Source organism: Eulemur rufifrons, chromosome 6 (assembly GCF_041146395.1).
Source record: "Eulemur rufifrons isolate Redbay chromosome 6, OSU_ERuf_1, whole genome shotgun sequence".
NCBI lineage: Eukaryota > Metazoa > Chordata > Mammalia > Primates > Lemuridae > Eulemur > Eulemur rufifrons.
In genome coordinates, this window is record NC_090988.1 from 59,012,522 (window position 1) to 59,033,628 (window position 21,107).

A 21,107-nucleotide genomic window follows, 5' to 3' on the forward strand; every position below is an offset into this window, starting at 1 on the left:
ACTAAAAATAGAAAGAAATTATATGGACAACTAAAATATATATATACAAAAAATTAGCCGGGCATGGTGGTGCATGCCTGTAGTCCCAGCTACTCGGGAGGCTGAGGCAGTAGGATCGCTTGAGCCCAGGAGTTTGAGGTTGCTGTGAGCTAGGCTGAAGCCACGGCACTCACTCTAGCCCGGGCAACAGAGTGAGACTCTGTCTCAAAAAAAAAAAAAAAAAAAAAAAAAAAATTATTCATTCTGGGACAGGCCACACAGTGATGTGAGTCAAATACCATAGAAAATAGGTACAAATAATTAATTGCTTTGGTTTCCCATAATAAAAAACAACAACAACAAAATGAACCATTCATTGTTTCTAAACAAAGTGAGGGGGGAATTTGGCCTGTAACTGGAAATATAAAGAAAGTCTTTAAAACAGTGGTCTCCAAGTAAAAAAGATATTAATATTATCAAGTGACAATTTAGGAACCTTCCCATTTAGTTCTTGGTAACTGACATTGGATAAAAATACCAAAAGAAATTCAGTTTTGGATTATAATATGTGTGAGTTTGTGAAGTAGAACCAGTTTGGGTCCCAAAAAATAGATGCACTTTTTTTGCTCATTCATGGAACAGATTTTCACTACAGAAATAAACTTCATCACTGTACTTGTCAGTTTCTGATGCTCTACTCTGTTAGTGAAGCACAGTGGGCCCTCAGGTCAGTCTGAAGCAGCTATAGCCATTTTGAAAATTAATTCTGCAATAGCTATTAAAATTTATAAGCAGACATACTCTTCACCCCATCAGTCCTACTTTAATGAAACTATCACACAGACATAAAGACTTCAGGACATATGAACATATGAAACGAGGTGTTTATTGAAGCATCATCTTAATGGTAATAATCCAGTAATGACCTGGATGTTCATAACAGAGAAATGGATAAATAGACTAGACTGTTAAATGACATGTTATGAAAACTTATGTATTTATTAAAAACAAGTGACAATAGTACTTTATTGAAACAGAGGGATACCCTAATATATTTTTAAATATTAAAAAACTCAAAATATCATCGTAATAAAAAAGTGCAATCTGTTTACACTATTTATTACAGTAAAAGATATTTCAGCTGGGCAGTGATCAAATAGGACATGACTTCTCAGCATAGTCACACTGTGTGTAAAAACACTTTTCTTTGCCATAATTTCATCAAAGCCCTTTTCATCTCACTATTTCTCAAGCTATAGATAAGTGGATTCAACAGAGGAGTAAGCAAAGTGTAAGCTAATGACATCAGTTTCTTGGTTTCCGGTGAATAGCCAGATTTGGGCTGCAAATAAGTCATGTTGGCTGTGCCATAGAAGAGGGTCACAGATGTGAGATGAGAGGCACACGTGGAAAAGGCCTTTTGCCTCCCAGTGGTTGATGGCATCTTGAGGATGACAAAAAGAATTTGAATGTAAGATAAGAGTATCAACAGGAAAGGTACCATAACAATCAAAATGGTACCTGTGAAGGCATAGATTTCAAACAAGAAGGTGTCTGCACATGCAAGGTTTAGCACTGGGGGAGTCTCACAAAAGAGATGATTAATTTCATTGGGGCCACAAAAGGGAAAACTAAATACCCATGTGGTCTGCACAGTAGCCACCATGATCCCTGAGACCCATGAGAACATTACTAATTTCATAAAAACTATTTTGTTCATAGTCATTGGGTAGTTCAGAGGATGGCAAATTGCAGCAAATCGGTCATAAGCCATTGCCCCCAGGAGAAAACATTCAGTCCCACCAAAAAGAAGAATGAAATACATCTGTGCAAAACAGCTCACAAAGGAAATCCTGGTTTGCTCAGTGGAGAGCACCACCAGCATTTCAGGCATGATGACTGCACTGAAACTCAAGTCCACCACAGACAAGTTCAGGAGGAACAGGTACATGGGAACATGGAGGCTCTTGTCCAGGGAGATGACGACTATAATGATGGCATTTCCCATCAGGGTCACCAGGTAAATCACCAAGAAAACCCCAAAGAGCTGCCCCTGGAGTTCAGGAAAGTTAGAAAAACCCAACAGGATGAATTCAACCACAGAGCTTTGATTTTGCCTTCTCATTTTAGTAGTTGAGCTTCATATTGTTTTTATGGACATAGAATGTAAAATATGAAATCACACTTTAATAGCTGTGAGTTCAAGTCTGGAATTCTTGACAGAAGATGTAATGACAGGCTCAGTTTGAAAGAACTTCAGGTTGGCAATTTTGAAGAGTGGTCAATAACTTGTAATAGTGAATCTTTAAAATATTAACAAAGAACTGAAAAATTTTGGTTCAAAAATCTTGTTCTAAAAGTACAAAATAATAGTAGGTCTGGTCTGGCAAATTTTTTGCTGTATAGGTTGAAACTTAAACCTATTTTTAAAACATACAAAAATATTATATTATTTGGAATCCAACATCCATTACATTGATTTATTCATTTCTGTGTTTATTTCAATTCTATATTTATAAATGAATTTTAAAATAAAGAGTATCAAATGAGACAAACACCAAAAATATGCAGGAAAATTTAAAACTAATAATTAAAACTTAAAGTACATTTTGATGAATATTTAATATAAGTTCCAAGTTCAAAATCCATTATATTACTTTGTTAAAGATGAAAAATACAAATAATACATCTGAATGGATACAGAAATATTCAAAAGTAGTTGGGCCAGCCAGTCCCATGCAGAGCTGACCGTTTTCTTCCCAGTCCAACTGTTCTTCCAAAGCCCAGATCTGGGCAAAGCACCTCAGTTCTCCCCACTATCTGCCAGAGCAACTCCCCTGTCCCCAGCATTCTATTCACTGTCAGGGCCCACAGGTCTTCAAAATCTGGAATCCCTGTGGCCTCAGCAAGTCCATCTCCACTGACACTGCCCCTGTTCCTCCCCTTCACCTCCCCATCATTGAATGGAAACATGACTCTCTTCTCCATGTTTCATACCTTCTCCTCCCATTTGTACCTCAAACCCCTGCCAAAATAGTGTCATCCTCTCTCCCAGAAACTTCAGGGTCTCCCCTTATTAGTAGAATAAAATAACTGCCTCTCAGGCTGGCATTTAAGGAGAAACATACTGGTAACAACCGTTTTAGCAATTTAAATGATGAGAAGATTACTTCGGAATGGAAAGTGAAGGTGAAAATCCATAATCACAGAATGTCATGGTGGGCTTTTGGGCAGAAGGAAAACAGCAAAAGGAAGAAGGCTGACTTGCTCAAGAGTATTGGATGACACCTTAGTACTAGAATGGAGGCCTACTGGCCTTTGAAAACCAGCAGAATTTCACTGCGGGACATGAGGAAGCAGGGGAACAAAAGGCCACAACAGGCTGAAGACTTGTAATATCTTGAGTTCAGATTATTAGGACATTAGCTGAGAGTAAAAGGCAAGTTGATTTACTAAGTATGTCCACAGTGATATATTAAAAGCAAATGTCTGTATTAACTAAAATAATGTATTTTGGATATCAAAAAATCTACTAAAATTAACATAATGGACTTGGCAGAAAAAAAATTTAAGTACCATTTCTAATAGACAAAAGTAAATATTCAGCTCCAAACTTATAAAACCAAATAGTTTGTAAAATGTGAAAAATTTGAGTATCTTATTTACAGTAGACAAACTATAGGGAGCTGATAAAGCAAATTGTTGAACAAATCTAAATTACTGCTTTCATGAGTCAGTTTTAAAAACTGAACTCAAATGCTCCGTCTTTTGCCTTTAACATATTGTCCAAACTAATGCTGATTTGGATAATTTACTGACATGGTCTACTAGCTCCAGCATGAACTTTCTGTCTGACCTTGAGCAAATAACTCCCTCCTCTGGATTTTATCTTTCTGCATGATTGCCCTCACTCCTAGCCCCTCAACTACATACCTCTATGAATTGATGCTTTGTGCTAGCAAACTACTTAAAGATCTAATTATTGTCCAAACATTTAAGTGAATATGAAAAGCAGAGCAATTGACTTTCTTACCTGAGCACTGAGTTATCACTTGATAAGTATCTCCAATAATCAGTGAGAAGAACTATGGATGGTAGCCCAGGTGCCAAAGTAGAATCTTCAGTTCTTTATTTATCGAATGTCCCTAATTTTCACCCCCTTTAATCAGATATTTCATCTCTTTAGTTAAAAAATACTCTCATAAATGCAACTTAGTGATTAAATGCATTGATTTTATATCAATAATACTGTACAGCATTGAACTGTATGCCCTGAGAGAAACCTTCTCTGGAGAACTTACACTGAATTTATACAGACTTTCTTGCATGGAGAAAAGGAACCTTAACTGCACAAGCTTGAAGCACCACTCCTCCAGGTTTCCACAGGGAATAGACACCTGTTCACACAGGAGACTCAATTCCACCATGACCTCGCCCATTGAGATATGAAAGCAGAGACTGAATGAATGTTGGTAAACAGGCACAGTGGAGCAGGGAGGAAGGGATGTGGGTATGAGTGAAAAGTTCCTGGAAGCTTGCATAGGAGAATATTTTATAATCTTGGGATGGGAAACATCTCTTAAACAGGAAATAAAATCACTAACCATAAAAGAAAACATGAATAAATTAAGGACTCCTTTATCAAAAGACATCAAGAGACTGAAAAAAATGAGTCAAAAAATGAGAGGAGATATGTGTAATACATAACTGATAAAGGACCTGATACCCAGAATATTTTTTTAATATCCTATATATCAATGAAGAAAAGTTAACCACTTTTTTATTAACTAAAGGCCAGGCTTTATTCAGATTTCCTTAGGTTTTTTAGAGCAATGTTAGATTTAGAGAAAAATTGAGCAGAGTTCCCACCTATAGTCAATAATACTATATTATGCACTTTTAAAAAATTTTTTTTAATATGAGAACAAGAGTAGGTGATGTTTTTTTATTTCAGCTTATTATGGGGGTACAAAAATTCAGCTTACATACGTTGCCCATGTACCACCTGTCCCCCAAGTCAAAGCTCCAAGCGTACCCATTCCCCAGACAGTGCCTGCACTCATCATGTAGTTATACCCCCATCCCCTCTCCCCACCCCCCATCTCCCCGGGTCAGCACCTTCAAGTGTTACCATTCCCCAGACGGTGCGCAACGCACTCATCATGTAGGCATACACCCATCCCCTCCCCCCACTCCCACCTCAGTCTGATATCCAATTGGTATCATTCCCAAATGTGCATTTAGTTGATGATCAGGGAAACCAATTTTCTGGTGAGTACCTGTGATGCTTGTTTTTCCATTCTTGGAATACTTCACTTAATATAATGGGTTCCAACTCTCTCCAGGAGACCCAAAGAGATGTCATATCACCGTTATTTCTTATAGCTGAGAAATACTCCATGGTATACATATACCACAATTTACTAATCCATTCATGAATTGATGGGCATTTGGGTTGTTTCCACATCTTTGCAATTGTGAATTGTGCTGCTACAAACATTCGGGTACAGGTGCCTTTGTCATAGAATGACTTTTGTTCCTTTGGGTAGATGCCCAATAATGGGATTGCTGGATCGAATGGTAGGTCTACTTGAATCTGTTTAAGGTATCTCCATAATGCTTTCCACAGGGGTTGCACTAGTTTGCAGTCCCACCAGCAGTGTATGAGTGTTCCTGTCTCTCCACATCCACGCAACATATGTTGTTTTGGGACTTTTTGATAAAGGCCATTCTCACTGGAGTTAAGTGATATCTCATTGTGGTTTGATTTGCATTTCCCTGATGATTAGGGATGTTGAGCATTTTTTCATATGTTTGTTAGCCATTCTTATATCTTCTTTTGAAAAATTTCTATTCATGTCCTTTGCCCACTTTTTGATAGGGTTGTTTGATTTTTTCTTGCAGATTTTCTTGAGTTCTAAATAGATTCTTGTTATCAGTCCTTTATCTGATGTGTAGTATGTGAAAATTTTTTCCCATTCTGTAGGTTGTCTGTTTACTGTCGTGACTGTTTCTTTGGCTGTGCAGAAGCTTTTTAATTTAATCAGGTCCCATTTATTTATTTTTGTTGTTGCTGTGATTGCCTTAGGGGTCTTCTTCAAAAATTCTTTGCCTAGCCAATGTCTGTAAGAGTCTTTCCTACATTTTCTTCTAGAATTCTAATCGTTTCACACCCAAGGTTTAAGTCTGTTATCCACTGTGATTTGATTTTTGTGAGAGGTGGAAAGCTGTGGGTCTTGTTTCAGTCTTCTACATGTGGCTATCCAATTTTCCCAGCACCATTTATTGAATAGGGATTCTTGTCCCCAGAGTATGTCTTAAAATTTTTTAAGAGGGGCAGGATGCAGTGGCTCACACCTGTAATCCCAGCGCTTTCAGATGCTTAGGCAGGAGGGCCAGGAGTTTGAGGCCAGCCTGGGCAACATAGTGAGAGCCCCCCCATCTCTACAAAATATTTAAAAACTAGCTGGATGTGGTGGTGCACACCGGTAATCCCAGCTACTTGGGAGGCCAAGGCTCACTTGTGGATCACTCAAGGATCACTCACTCAAGGATCACTTGTGCTCTGGAGTTGGAAACTACAGTGAACTATGATTGCGCATTCCCACCTGAGTGACGGAGGAGATCCTGTCTCTAAAAAAAAATTAAAAAGAAAACCTCTCATGTTAAGTGTTCTTATCACAAAAAAGAATAACAGGACACAAGAGAACTTTAGGAAGTGCTAGTTATGTTTATTACTTTGTGGTGATGGTTTCACAGATGTATGTATATGTCCAAATTCATCAAATTGTATACATTAAATATGTACAGTTTATTGTATATCAATTCTACCTCAATAAGACTGATTTAAAAAAAATACAGAAAGTTTTCATATACCCTCTCCACCATCACCACCCCCACACAAGATTTCCCCTATTATGAACACATTGCATTAGTGTGGTACATTTGTTATAGTTGATGAACCAATATTGATACACTATTATTGACTATAGCCCATAGCTTACATTAGAGTTCACTCTTTGTATTGTACAGTTCTATGGATTTTGAAAAATGCATAATGCCATGTATCCATCATTATAGTATCATACAGAATAATTTTGCTGCCATAGAAGTGCCTGTGCTTCCACCCAGTCATTTGTCCCCCACTCTCCCTGAACCCCTAGCAACCACTGATCTTTTTACTGTCTCCATAGTCTCGCCTTTCCAGAATGTCATGTATTTGGAAACATGCAGTAGGTTAGCCTTTCAGACTGGCATCTTTCACTTAGTAATTGCATGTAAGATTCCTTCAAGTCTTTTCATGTCTTAATAGCTCATTTCTTTTATTTTCCTCTGAGTCTGCCTGCTAGAGAATCATTTTTTATCACTGAATAATATTTCATTGTATGGATGTACAATAGTTTGTCCACTCACCTATTCAAGGACATCTTGGATACTTCCAATTTTGGGCAATTATGAATAAATCTGCTATAAATATTCATATGCAGGATTTTGTGGGGACACGTTTCCAAATCACTTCGGTAAATATTTATGAGTGTGATTGCTGGATCTTACATATGGTACGACTATGTTTATCTTTGTACGAAACTGCCAAACTCTCTTTTAAAGTGGCTGTACCATTTTGCATTCTGACCAATAGTGAATTAGAGTTCCCATCGCTCCACATCTTCATCAGCATTTAGTATTGTCAGTGTTTTGGATTTTAACTATTCTAATAGGGGTGTCATAATATCTTACCATGGTTTTAATCTGCAATTCTCTAATAACATATATGAAGTTGAGCATATTTCCAAATGTTTATTTGCCATCTGTATATCTTCTTTAGTGAGGTGTCTGTTCGGTTATTTTGCTCACTTTTAATTGTTTTTTACGATTATTGAGTTTTGTTTTGTTTTGTTTTGTTTTGTTTTTGAGACAAGGTCTCACTCTGTTGCCTTGGCTAGAGTGCAGTGGTGTGTCATCATAGCTCACTGCAACCTCAATCTCCTGGGCTTAAACAATCCTCCTTCCTCACCTTCCCAAGTAGTTGGAACTACAGGCACACCCATATGCCCCACTAATTTTTCTGCTTTTTGTAGAGGCAGGGTCTCACTCTTGCTCAGGCTGGTTCCGAACTCCTGACTTGTAGCGATCCTCCTCCCTCAGCCTCCCAGAGGGCTAGGATTACAGGCGTGAGCCACCATGCTCAGCTTATTATTGAGTTTTGAGAGTTATTTGTATATTTTCTGATACAAGTCTTTTATCAAATATGTGTTTTCAAATATTTTCTCTTGGTCTATGAATGTCCAGTCATTTCAGCACCATTTATTGAAATGACTATGCTTTATCCATTAAATTGCCTTTGCTACTTGTCTAAGATCAGTTGACTATATTTGTGTAGGTTTACTTCTGACTTTTTCTTCTCTATTGATTTGTGTACTATTTCACCAATACCACACTATTGATTACTGTGGCTTTCTAGTAAGTCTTGAAATGAGGTAGTGTGAGTCCTCCAATTATATTCTTCTTTAATGTATTATTGCTTATCCTGGGTCTTTTGCATTTCCATATAAACATTAGAATCAGTTTATCAATGTCCACAAAGTAACTTGCTGGGACCTTGATTGGGATTGCATTAACTCTATAGATCATGGTGGGGAAAGCTGACATCCTAACAATATTGAGTCTTCCTATCCATAAACACGGGATATCTCTCCATTCATTTAGAGCTTCTTTGATTTCTTTCATCAGAGTTTTGTACTTTTCCTAATAGGGATATTACACATATTTCATTAGATTTATTTTTTTTATTTCAGCTTATTATGGGGGTACAAAAGTTCAGGTTACATACCTTGCCCATGTACCACCCATCCCCCCGAGTCAGAGCTCCAAGTATACCCATTCCCCAGACAGTGCGCAATGCACACATCATGTAGTTATACCCCCATCCCCTCCCCCCACCCCCCACCTCCTCGAGTCAGCACCTTCAAGCGTGACCATTCCCCAGATGGTGCGCAATGCACTCATCATGTAGGCATACACCCATCCCCTCCCCCCACCCCCCACCTCAGTCTGATATCCAATTGGTATCATTCCCAAATGTGCATTCAGTTGATGGTCAGGGAAACCAGTTTTCTGGTGAGTATATGTGATGCTTGTTTTTCCATTCTTGGGATAACTTCACTTAATATAATGGGTTCCAACTCTCTCCAGGAGACCCAAAGAGATGTCATATCACCGTTATTTCTTATAGCTGAGAAATACTCCATGGTATACATATACCACAATTTACTAATCCATTCATGAATTGATGGGCATTTGGGTTGTTTCCACATCTTTGCAATTGTGAATTGTGCTGCTATAAACATTCGGGTATAGGTGTCTTAAGTATTTCATTTTTTGGTGCTAAGGTAAAGGGTATTAGGTTTTAAATTTCCAATTTTAGTTGTTCATTGCAGACATATAAGAAAGCAATAAACTTAGCCTTGTATACTTCAACCTTACTATAATTACTTATTAATTCCAGAGGGTTTTTAAAATCATTTATTTGGGATTTTATATATAAACAATCAGGTCATCTGTGAACAAATAGCTTTATTCTTTTTTTCATTCCCAATCAGTATAATTTTTATTTCCTTTTCTTCTCTCATTGCATTGCTAGAATGTTCAGCACAATGTTGAATAGGAGTGATCAGAGAGGACATCCTCCCTTATTCCTGAACTTATGGGGAAAGCATCTAGTTTCTCATAATTAATTATAATTTTAGCTATAGTGCTTTTATAGATGGTCTTTATCAAACTGAGGAAATTCCCCCTATTCCTACCTTGTTGAGAGTTTTTATGAATCGATGTTAGACTTTGTCAAATGTTTTTTCTTCATCTATTGATATGAGTATATGATTTTTCTTCTTTAATCTGTTGATGTGATAAATTACATTAATTAATTTCCAAATATTGAATTAGCCTGTATACCTGAAATAATCTCACAATTAGAGATCATTACACACACCCCAGAATAGCTAAAGCGAGAAAGATTGACAATATCAATGTCATCAAGGATTTGGAATAATGAGAACTCTTATACACTGCTTAGTAGAGTAGATTCATACAACTACTTTGAAAAATTACTCACCTTTATTTTCCAAAGTTGAAGATATACCTTTTGACCCAGAATTTACAGTTCTAGATATATTCAACACAAATGGTCATAGATGTACAGAAAATTATGTTCAAAATGACCATTGCAACAAGGCCAGGTGTGGTGGCTCACGCCTGTAATCCTAGCAGTCTGGGAGGCCGAGGCGGGAGGGTTGCTTGAGCTCAGGAGTTCAAGACCAGCCTGAGCAAGAGCAGGACCCCCATCTCTACTAAAAATAGAAAAAAAATTAGCTGGGCAACTAAAAATAGAAACAAAAAATTAGCCAGGCATGGTGGCTCGCAGCTATAGTCCCAGCTACTCAGGCAGCTGAGGAAGAAGGCCCAGGAGTTTGAGGTTGCCGTGAGGTAGGCTGATGCCATGGCACTCTAGCCTGAGTGACAGAGTGAGACTCTGTCTCAAAAACAAAATGATCATGGCAACATTATGGTAACATATAAAGCTGGATGCTGAGGGAAAGAAGCCAAGACAAAATAGAACATTTATGTAGGTTTTTAGAAGAGGACAAAACTGACCTATATGTGTATGTAAATACCTGCACAAAAAACTGGCACTCTTTTGTTTTCAAGAGTTCTAAAATGTCTTAGCTTTTATTACTGTCGCTGTTTCTGCTATTCTAGTAGTAGTAGTACTAATAGTTCTAAGCCTTCTACTCTTCCAAAATTATAAATATTACTCTTCTCATTTTATAAATTTTTTAGAATTAAAGCTTGAAATGGATAACAAACTTGGCAAAGACCTATAGTTAGCTCTCCATCCTGTTTTACTTGCTTTGTGTCTTTCCCCAACCTCCTTTTCCTCCATCCCACCACAACTCTGACTCTCCAGCAGTGGTGTCCCTGTTTCTCTGCTGCCCATGCTACTGCTCCCAACTTCCTCCTCTGGTTCCTCTTCCCCACTGCCTTTTCCATTAGAAACCTCCTTAGGAGCTCCCACAAGAGGACATTTTGTCTCTTCTTTCCGTCCATGATTCAAGCTAGTTTTGACAGAAAATGACTTGCTGCTATGGGACTTCCCTTCATTTGAATGTTCTTTTTTGACCATGTCATTTTTTGGAAAAATTTTTCTCAATTTCTTTATTGTAGACTTACACTGGAAGAGTTCCGAATCCCAGGTCCTCTTGCGCTTCGTAGATTTGATATGTTCTTTACCAGACTTCAGATTCTGTGTTATAAAAGGAGGAAATTTGAAGCCGAATTTTAGCTCCAAGTTTGAGGAGCTCTCTTTTTCTGACATATCCAATAGAAACTGCACACTGAGGGTCATCTCCTTATTCCCTTCTGGGTCCTTTTCCTGCAACAGTCTTTCCACTTCTCTGCGGGACGCTTCCCCCAGGTGGCTCTGGTCCTCTGTCACCAGGTAGGACATGGCATGAAAAAATTCCTGGAAGCTGATGTGGCGGAAGCTGTAGAACTTCTTGAGGTCAAGTCCCTCTTGGTAATCGTTGCTGCTAAGGAAAGCAGCCAGGCTGGGGCCATCTAAATTGTGTTTCCTGAGTTCAGCTTCTTCAAACAGGAACCTCTGGTGCTGGATCCCCTCAGCTGCCAAGGAGCACAGATTCCTCAGGACCCTGTGCCGGGAGGGCTCAGAGCAGCCCTCGTTGTCATCAGACGGCAGGAAGGTGGACACATAGGCCATGAAGATGTCAGCGCTGTTTCTGGGTGTCTCCGACACTGCCTGTCCTCTCTCCATCTGCTTCTTCAGCCAAGAGCAGACCACCCAGCAAATGCCTGGAACCTGGCATGCTTTGTGGAGAATGGTATTTCCTTCTACAACTTCAAAGGCCTTCCTGGCTTGCTCCTCATCCTTGAAATACGACCTGAAATAGCTCTTCTTTTCCTCCTCAGAGAAGCCTAGGATGTGGACATGGTGCGCTTCATTTAGCAAGGGCTTAAGATTATGCAAAGCCTGGGGCCGGGTGGTGATGAGCAGGGAGCACGTGGGAAGTATCCTTCTCCTAATTAGACAGTGAAGCAGGTCCTCCTTGGGACTCGAGCTCATCTTCTTCAACTGTTCTTCAAAGGGCCTCTGCAGCTCATCAAAGCCATCCAGGATGAACAGGAGCCGCTCTGGCTGCCTCAGAATCTCTGTCACAGGGGCTTGACTGTCCCCACAGCACCAGAAGAGGAGCTGCTCAATTTTGCCCTTGGGCAGCAGGACCACTTCTTTGCAGCTCACATAAAAGACATAATCAAACCGGCCTGGGTACAGGGTACCCATGGCCCAGTCCAGCACCATTTTCTTGGCCAGGGTTGTCTTCCCAGTGCCAGCAGACCCCTGTAGCACCACTGAGGATGGGGCCAGATAGGGCTTTTCCCCCGAACCAAATAGAGTTTCCACCATGACAGAGTCCAGCTCCTGTTCTGGGACGGGGCAGGCAGGTGATTCTGGGCTCCCTGAGCTGGGCTTGGCCACCAGGAGCAGCTGAAAGTAGCTGCTGCCACCTGCCCCTTCTGTCCTCTCCTCTAGGGAGCACATGTGTTCTCGGTATGTTTCTCTGTAATCTGAGCCAGAAAAATAGGGTGTTAGGTGGTGAAATGAGAACTTCAAAAGGCAAAATGGACCCTCTAAACTCTGACTTGCTCTTTGATCTCATCTTCTTCTATGCTCCCTGACTTGTATCTCCCTGAAGATTGTAGTTCTGGCTTCATAAGGAGAGGCCCCTGTATGTGCATATGAGTCTGTGTGCACACATGTGCAGTGTGAGTGTGTACATCCAAGTGAGACTGTGAGGTTGTGTTGTGTGTGTGTGGATATTTGTGGGATATGTGTGGATATTTGTATCAACATGTGCTCTTATGATTGTGCTCATGGAAGCTGCATGTTGTGCAGGAAGCCATGTCAGTGAGCATCAGCAGTGTGCTTGTAGAATATGTGTAAGGGCAAAAGTCTCCGTGTGTGACAATGCATAAATGTCTGGGTGTCCATGGGAAATGTTCCCATGTGAAGAGCTGGGGAAAGAGAGAGGAGAAAGGAAAGGGACTCTGGAGCATGGTGAGGGACTAGGTAGGAGCCTGTTCTTGGGAAAGGACAGGCCGGATGCTAAAGATAAACCAGCTGCCGAGCAGCAGCTGCAACTTGGAGTCCATGACACCCTCCCATTTTTCTGTAGCAGAGGAGCTTTCAGGCACGAAAGGAGCCTACGGGAGGGAGCACAGGCACTGACAGATCCTCCCTCCTCCCCAGCACCCCACAAGAAGGAATAGGAGGCTCCAAGCCCACCCCACTCTCTAGGGTGGTTCTGTGAGAGATCACAGGCACAGAAGACTGAAACAAGCAGCCAGAGCTGCCTGCCAGGAAGCAGCTGGGGCAGGTCCAAGCCTCACACCCTGAGGCCATTTCTCCTGGTTGGTGGAAATCCCATCACCAGCACCATCCTGGATCTCTAAGCCCCTTTCTTCACACTGTCCCCTTCTCTGACACTGCAGCTGGAGGTAGGAGGTGGGATGTTATGGCCATAAGGTACTGTAGTCTACTTGTGAATAAACGCCTACCTTCAGCTCAGGCCCCCACCTGACAGTTTTCAGAACCCTCAGCTGGAGACCACCCAGGACCCTGAGGCATTGGGGACTCCCAGGAAGGGTAGAGGGCAGGACAGCAGAAGGCACAAACTACCGGCCATGGAGTCTCTGGAAATGCCATGGGAGTAGGGGGCTCCAAAGCCACCCCACCCTCCTCTTTTCCCCTCCACACTCACCATTGAGACAAATGAGGCTGAGCTGGTCCACGAGTTCCAACAGGTTCATGACCTTCAAGACCTTGAGCACCACTCTCACAGCCTCCTGTGCTCCGTAAGTTAAAATCAGCTTAGATGCCAGCTCCACCCGACTCAGACCCTCCAGCTCCCCTCTGGCCAGGTGGGGCTGGCCCTCAGGCAGGGCCATACCCCGTAAGTGGAACTTTAATATCTTGAAATTGTTCTCCTCAAGTTCACTCAGGGCCCAGAGCAATGCATCCTGGGGGTCACGAGTCAGGGCCATGGTGAAGGATCAAGTTCAGACCAGTGACCTGGAGAAGGAGGTGAGAGCAGGGGTCTGCTGCTGATAGGAGAGCAGCCTGAAGGCACCGTGCTGGGTGCTTGGCAAGCTGCAGAGTGGAGGCCAGGAGAGATGAGAGGTGTGCAAAGTTCCAAGGAAGGTGAGCAAATGAGACCGCAGAGGAATTCCCCTAGTCACTCCCCTCTGCCTCTTTGCCAGGTGACCTGTGGCATCTGTCAGCTGGCGTTTGTGTCAACAAATAGGAAGGTATGTTGGGTGTGTTGGCCTCTCCCTCCCCCTCTCCCTCTCTCTCTCTCTCCCCGCCTCCATCTCTATCTCTCTCTCCTGCCTCCTTTCTTCTCTCCCTCTCACACACATTCTTTTTTAGCCCCACTATGCTCCTTAGATAGATGGGTTATGAAACAAATTTATTTCTAAGTTTCAGTCTGAAGTTTCAAAACTGAGCCTGCCCTTGGCTGTGTGATCCTATCCAGAGCTGGTGCACATTGGCTTCGACTGTTGAGGTACCGCAAGAAGGTAAATACTCTACACTTACACGGGCCTCACACGTCAGCCGCATTGACCCAGTCACACACGATTTCAAAGCTGGAAGTCTCATTCAGCTAAGGAGACACGTGCAAACACCAATCAGAAGAGGGACAGCTCCTTTTGAGTGCCTACTTTGTGCCAGGTGGTTTACATATATTGTACTTTTTGATCATCTCCGAAACCATTTCAGGTACTCCTCCAGATGAGAAATTCAGCAGTCAGAATAAAACGGTTTTCCAGAGTATTCCAGAGCTAGGCTATTGGAGGTGAGATCCCCCAAAGAGGTGGGATTTAAACTGCGGTCTATGACCTGGGTGGATGGAGAGAGACAGAAAGAATCAAAAAATAAAGGCATAGACAAGAAACTCAGAATCCAGGAAGTTGTGCTAAATAAGACCAGAAACTGGAGACATTTATACATACTAAAGTAGCAGGGAAAGGAGAGCAAGATTTTGAGCAATGTTTAAAATATGGGACGAACATGTAGGCAGGGTGGCAGTCATTGTGAAAAGAAAAACAACAATTAATGGAAAGCCCTCAGAATTATACCTGTCATCTAAGACCAATGGGAATCCATCTCAGTAGTAAAAGGATACATTTGTCACAGAGGGTGGTCAAAGGACTATATGGGAATGGAGACAGTTACTGCAATTCAAATATAAGCATTTTGGCCACACAGTGACAGGAAAGAGAAAAGTTCGGAATGTGTCAGGGCACATGGGGCCTTGGCTGCAAGTCACAGGCCAGTTTGGAAAAGCAGGCCTGGTAAAGAGGGGTGATTGACTACAAAGCTTCCACTGCATAAGAAGGCTCAGGGCTCCCCTGAAACTCTCTGATGTTGGCAAAGCTCATTCAGGAAAGAGGAGCAGACAACACTAGAAGCTGCCAAGGAGATGTCCAGTGTAGGCGGTTCACCCCAGCGCAGTCCAGGGGAGCTGGAGGTGAGGCTGGGATGACTCAGCCCCCAATGCAGGACCCCAGGGAGCAAGGCCCTGAGGGCTGAGATGAAACAGATCCTGCTTCTGGTCAGACAGCTCTGTGGGCCATGCCCGGGTCCTCTTAGCCCAAACCACTAGTTCACTTATGTTTGTGGGGTGGTATTAAATACATAGGTGTGACCACCCAGGCACCTACTGTACAGTACATGTATACATGGGGCTGGAGCAGAAGAAGGACCCACCAGGCCTCTGTGAAGCAGAAACACCCACACACTCCGTCTGACTGTCTGTGGGCTCAGCAACTGCTCGCCAGTGGGGACATAACCTCATTCCTCCATATATTAAAGTTAAGAAACAAGGGAGGGGCCGAAAGCATGAACTATTCTGTCACCAAAAGATCCCAGCAGCTTTTCCATCTCTCTCCTGAGGGCCTCGTCCCACTTCTGCAACCAGACCCAGTCCAGCCTGGGACAGTTTCACTTGAGAAACAAAAGAATTCCAATTCCACTGTCTCCACCACATCCTCAGACATGAAACCATTTCTTCAAGTTGTTGAAGCAACTAGAGAATATTCTCGACCAAAATGAACAAGGAAGAAGAGAGGAACTGTATGAAATAGGAATCCAAAGAGGAAAACAAATTCCTGGCAGCAGCTGGGTAGCCCGCCTGGAGAGGGAGAGGCCCTGAAAGCCCTGAGCAGAGTGGATTTCTCCAGAAAGAATGTCTCCAAGAGAAGAGGACGGATAAGTTACCTGATGCTATTGGCCTTCTGAAAGACCTAGTGAGAGCCTCCTAGAAGGTGGGAAAAACTAGCGGCAAGTTCCAAGAAAACTAGATAAATGAAAGTAAAATAAGGAAGTTACTAGCTATAGGAAAAACAAAAAATAAGACAGGAAATGTAATAGCAAACTACAACACCCAGTTGTGAATAATATTTGCAGAGAAATAATAATATGGCCAGGCAAGGTAGCTCACAGGTATAATTCCAGTGCTTAAGAGGCCAAGGTAGGATGATCACTGAAGGCCAGGAGTTCAAGACCAGCCTAGGCAACATAGTGAGACACCTCCCCCAAAAAAACTATTTTTAAAAATTAGGCAGGCTAAGGGGTGTGTGCCTTTAGTCCCACCTACATGAGAGGCTGAGGCAGGAGGATGGCTTGATTCAAAGAGTTTAAGGTTATCACGAGCTATGACAGTGCCATTGCAGTCCCACCTGAGCAACAGAGCAAGATCCTGTCTCTATAAAAACAGAATAAAAATAATAATGTTACTGCTGAATATTCATCTAACTAAAATTTATAAAATAATCATGTTGAAAGGGTAGTGGTAGAATGTACTAGAATAGGAAGTCAATTTATAATACCTAAAATTGATGAATATAGGTAGTGATATACAGTACACATATTATTTAAAATAAAGGCCAGAGAGTCACAGATAGATAAGAACACACTTTAATTAGAGGTTGGAGGCCGGAGATGAAACCAGGCCTCCCTTCCTGTAAAGCTGGCCTGGCTATGGGCTAAACTAACAACTGGGGCCACTGAGTACCAGAAACGGAAGGGGTAGAGACAAAAGAGACAGAGACTAAGGGTGGAAACAGAAATAACAGCAGAAAGAGTCAAAGAAGAGATACAGAGAGATATCAGGAAAAGACATGAGTAGGCAAAACAGGAAGTCAGAGAGAGAGAGACAAACAAAGCTAGGTAGGTATGGTCTATGGTCTCTCTCCCTCTCTCTCTCTCTTTCACACAGACACACACACACCCACACATTCACTCTACACATACAGTCTTTCTTGACAGCAAACTCTTGAGAAACAAGGGTAACTAGAAATGCATATGAATGAATGGGAGTTTCTGCATCAAGCTACCAGAGTTCCCTGCCCTTATTACAGCTTTGCCCACCCATGAGGGAGGCAGATACCAAGGCAAAGTTGAGTACACACCTTCACCATCCTGCTTCCAGGCCTCCTTCTGCCTGACACAGGCAGGGCCCAGCCCCAGTCGATCCCCTGCTGTGCAAGGGCCTTTTGAGAAGGTGCTCCCGGGACCTCCCAGTGGTCACTGGCTTCTGCGTTACACCTTGGTCAGTGTTGACCGAGTCAGCACGTGGGGCTGGGAAGCTCAAAGCTCCTCTTGAGACAGAGGCCCCATAGCCATTTTGGAGGTATCTGTCTCTGCTGCTCAAGACTGTCTTTTCTGAACGCTTTTGCCACATGACCTTGAAGGAAAAGGAGGCCTTCAACCTCCCCGCTGACTTAGCCAGGGCTACCAAGATGGTGGTCAGAAGAACAGGTAGGCAAAGCACATGGGAAAATTACAGTGGTGATGGGGGCAACTCTGAGGTTTGGTTTCTACTACGTGTTCCTGCGTCCCCAAGATGAAGGACAAGCCCGAGGCCCTCCAGTGCATCTGTGTTCAGGCAGGAAGGTGGTGCCGTGGCCTGCCCCAACCTGCTTTTCTGGGGCTTGTTCACAGGACTGAGGTAAACTTGATAAGAGTGCAGCCTGCACTGAGATAAAAGGCCTGTGGTGAGATGAAAGCAGGGGGGTACCCAAAAAGGCCAAATATAGTATCACCAGTAAGAGGAGTTTGTAACCCAGTCAAAGAGGGAAGCTGGAGGTCAGAGCCAGATTCTGACATGAAGGGCAACTTCCATAAATGAGAAATGAAGTTGAAGTTAGAGGGAAAGAAGTCAGTTTCCCCAGGGATAGAAAGCAGAGATTAGGAAGGGTTGGTCAGGATCCAACAGAGCCACATTGTGATGTAGGCTCTAAGTTAAGATATTAAAATGTTCTCTTCTTCTTGGAAGAGCACCTTTCTCATGGGAAATTTATGCCCTGCCTTTAGGCAGAAAGGGAGAGGCAGGGAGCCCCGTCCACATCTGCTGCTTCTCAGTTGCCTTCAGATCAGAACAGTCAGTGCGCAAAGCAGCATACTTTGGTGTGGCGGGTTCTAATCCCCTTAGGCCTCAGGAATGAGCCCTGTAAGGAACTCTCATTCGCCTCTGGTGAGAATGTAAAATGTTGCAACCAGTTTGATAGTTTCTCTTATTATTATTATTTCAAAATATCAAGTATCCATGTTTTGTTACATGGATACTTTGTATAATGCTTCAGCTGGGGCTTTCAGTGTGCCCTTCACAACAGTTTCTTATAAAATTAAACACTCACCTATCCTATGACCTAGGTATTCCATTCCTAGGTAATTTACCTAAGAAAAAAGAAAACATAGCCACACAAAGACTTATGCACGAATGTTCAGAACAGCCTTATTCACAGTAGTCAAAAAATGGAAACAAATCAAGTATCGATACACAAACTGTGGCACATCCATACAATGAAATATTACTCAGCAATGAACGCTTGATACTCACATTGATAAACCTTACAGACTTTGTACTATGTGAAAGAAGCCAGACACAAAGAATTCAAACTGCATTATTCCATTTACATGAAAACTAGTGTGTGATGATACAGAGAAGTGGTGCCTGCTACCAGGTGTGAAACGGGCATTGACTACAAAGGGGATCAGGGTACTTTGGGGGTGAGGTGATGTTCTGCAACTTTTTTTTTTGCAGCATATTATGGGGGTACAAATGTTTAGGTTACATGTATTGCCTTTGCCCCATCCGAGTCAGAGCTTCAAGCATGTCAATCCCCCGGACGGTGCACACTGCACCCATTAGTTGTATATATACCCATCCCTTCCTCCCCACTACCATCTGCCCGACACCCAATGAATGTTATTACTATATGTGCACTTAAGTGTTGCTCTTGATTTCCTTCTCTTGTCTGATTGCTCTGGCTAGAATTTCCAGCACTATGTTGAATAGAAGTGGTGATAGAGGGCAACCTTGTCTGGTTCCTGTCCTAAGCAGGAACGCTTTCAATTTTTCCCTGTTCAGTATACTGTTGGCTGTGGGTTTGTTATATATGATTTATATCATTTTTAGGTAAGTCCCATCTATGCTTATTTTGTTAAGTGTTCATATGATAAAAGGGTACTGAATTTTGTCAAATGCTTTTTCTACATCTAGTGAGATGATCGTATGGTCTTTGTGCTTCTATTTTTGTGGTGAATTACATTTATAGATTTGTATATGTTGAACTATCCCTGCATCTCTGGGATGAAGCCCACTTGGTAGTGATGGATTATTTTTTTGATAAGTACCTGAATTCGGTTTGCTAGGATTTTGTTGAAAATTTTTGTATCTATATTCATAAGAGATATCAGTTTATAGTTTTCTTTTTTTGTTGCATCCTTTCTTGGCTTTTGTATCGGGGTGATGTTAGCTTCATAAAACACATTGGGGATAATTCCTTCCTTCTCAATGTTGTGGAATAATTTCTGCAGGATAGGCCCAGTTCTTTCTTGTAGGTCTGGCAAAATTCAGGTGTGAAATACTATGGTCTGGGACTTTTCTTCTTAGGAAGGTTTTTTATTGCTGCTTCAATTTCAGTACTTGATATTGGTCTGTTCAGGAATTCTATTTCTTTGTGACTGAGCCTAGGGAGACCTTGTGTTTCTAAGAATTTGTCCATTTCCTCCATGATTTCAAGTTTATGTGGATAGAGGTTTTTATAGTATTCATAGATGATATTTTGTATTTCTGTGGTATCAGTTGTAATTTCCCCTTTTCCATTCCTGATGGGGCTTATTAGAGTCCTTTCTTTTCTGCTTCTCGTTAATCTAGCAAAAGGCATGTCAATTTTATTTTTTCAAAGAACAAACTTTTTGTTTTATTAATCTGTATAGTTTTTTATTGATTTCATTTAATTCTGCTCTGATCTTTGTTATTTCTTTTCTTCTGCTCGATTTGGGGTTGGTTTGCTCCTCCATTTCCAGTTCTTTAGGATGATTCATTAGATTGTTGATTTGTGATCTTTCTGTCTTTTGGATGTAGGCATTTATGGATATAAATTTTCCTCTCAGGACTGCTTTAGCTGTGTCCCACAGACTTTGATAACTTGTGTCTCCTTTAATATTTAGTTCAAAGAACATTTTGATTTTCATCCTGACTTCCTCCTCAATGAAATAATAATTCAGCGAAGGTTGTTTAGTTCCCATGACTTTGTGTAGAGATGAGAGTTTCTGTTGAAGTTGATTTCTAATTTTATTCCACTGTGATCTGAGAAGATGCATGGTATAATTTCTATTTTTTTTAATTTGTTGAGACATCCTTTGTGGCCTAGGATATGGTAGATCTTAGAGAATATCCCATGAGCTGATGAGAAAAATGTATATTCAGTGGTTTTGGGGAAGAATGTTCCCTTTTTTTTTTTTTTTTTTTTGAGACAGAGTCTTCCTAGAGTTCCATGGCATCAGCCTAGCTCACAGCAACCTCAAACTCCTGGCCTTAAGCAATCCTTCTGCCTCAGCCTCCCGAGTAGCTGGGACTATAGGCATGCGCCACCATGCCCGGCTCATGTTTTCTATATGTATTTTTAGTTGTCCAGGTAATTTCTTTCTATTTTCAGTAGAGACAGAGTCTCACTCTTGCTAAGGCTGGTCTCAAACTCCTCACCTC

At 41.7% G+C, this 21,107-nt stretch overlaps 2 protein-coding genes across 2 annotated transcripts; both read right to left on the reverse strand.

Annotated features, from left to right (window-relative positions):
• Positions 1-1,159: 1,159 nt before the first annotated feature.
• LOC138384211 (olfactory receptor 10A3-like) lies at positions 1,160-2,104 on the reverse strand. The gene has a single exon (XM_069469518.1). It carries the CDS (start codon positions 2,102-2,104, stop codon positions 1,160-1,162), a length of 945 nt encoding a protein of 314 aa, XP_069325619.1.
• An 8,691-nt stretch (positions 2,105-10,795) lies between these two features.
• On the reverse strand, positions 10,796-14,220 carry LOC138384899 (NACHT, LRR and PYD domains-containing protein 10-like). Its single transcript, XM_069470557.1, has 2 exons — positions 13,812-14,220; positions 10,796-12,618 (listed from the first exon to the last, which is right to left on the reverse strand). Exons 1-2 carry the CDS (start codon positions 14,092-14,094, stop codon positions 10,796-10,798), a joined length of 2,106 nt encoding a protein of 701 aa, XP_069326658.1. The 5' UTR covers positions 14,095-14,220.
• Between the last annotated feature and the right edge of the window lie 6,887 nt (positions 14,221-21,107).